The sequence below is a fragment of the Triticum urartu genome, chromosome 1A, assembly GCF_056163025.1.
Source record: "Triticum urartu cultivar PI428250 chromosome 1A, HENAU_Tu73, whole genome shotgun sequence".
Classification (NCBI taxonomy): domain Eukaryota; kingdom Viridiplantae; phylum Streptophyta; class Magnoliopsida; order Poales; family Poaceae; genus Triticum; species Triticum urartu.
In genome coordinates, this window is record NC_141873.1 from 494,473,934 (window position 1) to 494,476,637 (window position 2,704).

Below are 2,704 nucleotides of genomic sequence, written 5' to 3' on the forward strand. Positions count from 1 at the left end.
CGAAACGTGAACACCTTGCGGGCATGGTGGAAGAAGCCGGTCGGTGAAGAGCCCCGCGCCTCTCCCAGTCCAAGCAACATACCTGTCGATGTGGAGGTGACCGTGGAGCGTTGATGTCGGGCTTGGGCCGATGCCGGCAGACGCAGAGGCGAAGGCCAGGAGGCGGTGTGGCCATGGAAGTGCTACGACAGTGGCAAAAACAGGCCACCAACGCCGGCAAGAGCGGCCATAGGGTGCGGCGTGGAGCTAAGAGAGGTGTGTGGGTGTGGGCGGTGGCCTAGGCAGCGTCCAATCAGCCGGATGGTCGGCGGCGGTGAGCGCAGGGTGGCTGAATGTGTCGGCTGTGGATGGCAGCGGCAAGGGAGGGGGGGAATGAGCGGTGTGCCACTGTGTGGCAGGTGAGGACAAGGGCGGGCATTGCAAGCATCCACGCCGACGCAAACACGACCCAAATTTGGGCAGGAAATGGGTCACGGATGGACAAGAAAAACGGATGATCGTCTGTTTTTTTTGTTGTTGAGAAAACTTGTCGTCTTTATTGATTCATGCTAATGTCCATAGGTACACTAGCTGGGTCATGAGGCTTACCCAGCCACATATGTCTATCTAAGCCTAAATTGCAAGCAAACTTGACAAGTTTATGAGCCTCAAAATTAAAATTTCTGCGCTCATGAATGAAACTAGAAGACTGAGAACTACTCCTACGAGCTATGATTTTATGTATGATGGCGGCGTGGTGACCTCCTGACCCATGATTGATGTCATTCACTACTCCTTTACAACCTGAAGCACAATCAGATTCTGAACATCCAGGTCCTCAGCTAATGACATGGTCCGTTTGCGTCAGCGTGTTGAAATTAGCCCCAATAAGATCAAACGGCCCAATTGGCTGCAGTTGAAAGTCCTCTGAAAAAAAAAGCAAAAAACATACAACCAGAGACGCATGTGGAAATTGTGTTTGTTGTTTCCATCTTTCACTAGTCTTCGGTGCCGGGTTGAGTTGATTAGCCACTTCAGTCCAGTGCTTCTCTACCTGCCAATTCACGGGAAAGTAAAACTCTTTTGCGAAAATATTTGGACCAAGAGAAGACAGCCCACGTTCATCTCTCTTTCAGGGAGATGATGTTTGGCAGCGACCAGCGCATCGCCCAGGTCGCTAGAGCGACCCAGCCTGCCTTGACGCCAAGTCTCCCCGCTGGTCTACGGCCCGCAGTCCACGCACCGCGCATCCGTTGTGTTCAGATCGAGCGTTCATGGCATTGTCGCCTTCCCGTCTTCAGTTCTTCCCCTTCTTGCACGGGACATTCAGAAACTCCAACCGCTGTCCACACATGTCACATGACAATGCATGCATGGCGCGTGTCGAAACCTCCATGCGGCACGTCTGCGTCGGCACCACACGGCAAAGAGGGAGCACAACTGTCGCACACCCGCGGGTTCCCGGCACCCACCTCTAGGCCATTGTTCCAGCGACCGCCCTACCTCGTCGGTCGCCGCCTCTCCCCACATATACTTGCGCTCTCCCTGCCCACCTGAGCCACACCTGCCTGAGACCACAGTTCACCCACCGATCACCTGAAGATCCCATAGTACTACTTGGCAATCTTTGCTAGGCAGTTGGCATCGATGGCTCCTGCCGGGACCAGGGGCGCCCGCGCGGCTGCGCCGGCGGCGGTGCTCCTCGTGGCGGCGCTGCTGGTGGCGCTGGCGCTGGCGCCGCGGGGCGCGAGCGCGGCGCTGACGTGCTCCACGGTGTACAACGAGCTGATGCCGTGCCTCGGGTACGTGCAGTCGGGCGGGGCGGTGCCGCGGGCGTGCTGCTCGGGGATCAAGACGCTCGTGTCCAGGGCGCGCGCCACGCCCGACCGCCGCGCCGCCTGCGCCTGCCTCAAGACCGTGGCCGCCGCCGCGGCGGGCGGGCCGTACCTCGGCCGCGCCGCGGGGCTGCCCGGCAGGTGCGGCGTCCAGCCGCCCTTCAAGATCGACCCCAACGTCAACTGCAACGCGTACGTGACGCCAAAACCCGAGGCATGAAAGTTTCCGACACGTCGTTCTTCGCTTTAACCCGGCTGTTTTTGTGTTGTGCATGCAGGGTGTAAATTGGCACGCAGCTCTACAGCGCGCGGAACACGGCCGTGATGCGATGCCACAAGGTACTCTGCAGATGTTCTACTGTACGTACGTACCCTGCAGATGTACGTACTATACATGAGTAGTCGACGGCGAATAATCGCGCCATATGTTCTCCCATTATGTGGTGTTGTGTAAACCAGTGTGTGATGAGCGAGTCATATGTACTCCCTCTATGAATAATCGTTGGATTTGGGACTGTGATCAACAGATTATCTCGAACAGTAGTTTTACTTCTACATTGTTTTACGAGATGCAGCACAGTGTCACTTTGTAGAATTACAATGATGCGGTACGGCTAAATGCCGTGAACAGTAGAGGATGGTGCACTATGAAATAAGGGTCGGGTGCATGGCCAGAGCACAGGCTGGGCAAATTGGGTTAACCAAATTGGATCGGTGGTCGATTTATAGGTTTCATCGTGAAGCTAATTGTTACTCCCTCCGTCCCATAATATTAAAGCATTTTTGACATTACAGTAAGTGTAAAAACGTTTTTATATTATGGGACGGAGGAAGTACTTCCCGATTACCGCTTCGTGAGAGGCCCGCCGCTGCATAGGCAACTAGGAAAC

General features: G+C 55.5%; 1 protein-coding gene across 2 annotated transcripts; it reads left to right on the top strand.

Annotated features, from left to right (window-relative positions):
• The first annotated feature begins 1,439 nt into the window (after window positions 1-1,439).
• LOC147991918 (non-specific lipid-transfer protein 1-like) lies at window positions 1,440-2,369 on the top strand. 2 transcript variants are annotated; one of them, XM_087526525.1, is made up of 2 exons: window positions 1,452-2,006; window positions 2,093-2,369. In XM_087526525.1, exons 1-2 carry the CDS (start codon window positions 1,627-1,629, stop codon window positions 2,097-2,099), a joined length of 387 nt encoding a protein of 128 aa, XP_087382651.1. In that variant the 5' UTR covers window positions 1,452-1,626; the 3' UTR covers window positions 2,100-2,369. The 2 variants fall into 2 exon arrangements, with proteins under 2 accessions (XP_087382650.1, XP_087382651.1); XM_087526524.1 differs by lacking the exon at window positions 2,093-2,369 and having other exon boundaries at window positions 1,440-2,034.
• Window positions 2,370-2,704: the final 335 nt, after the last annotated feature.

Excerpts from the sequence above, each read along its gene's own strand:
- LOC147991918 (XM_087526524.1), top strand. The coding sequence starts at position 1,627 with ATGGCTCCTGCCGGGACCAGGGGCGCCCGCGCGGCTGCGCCGGCGGCG.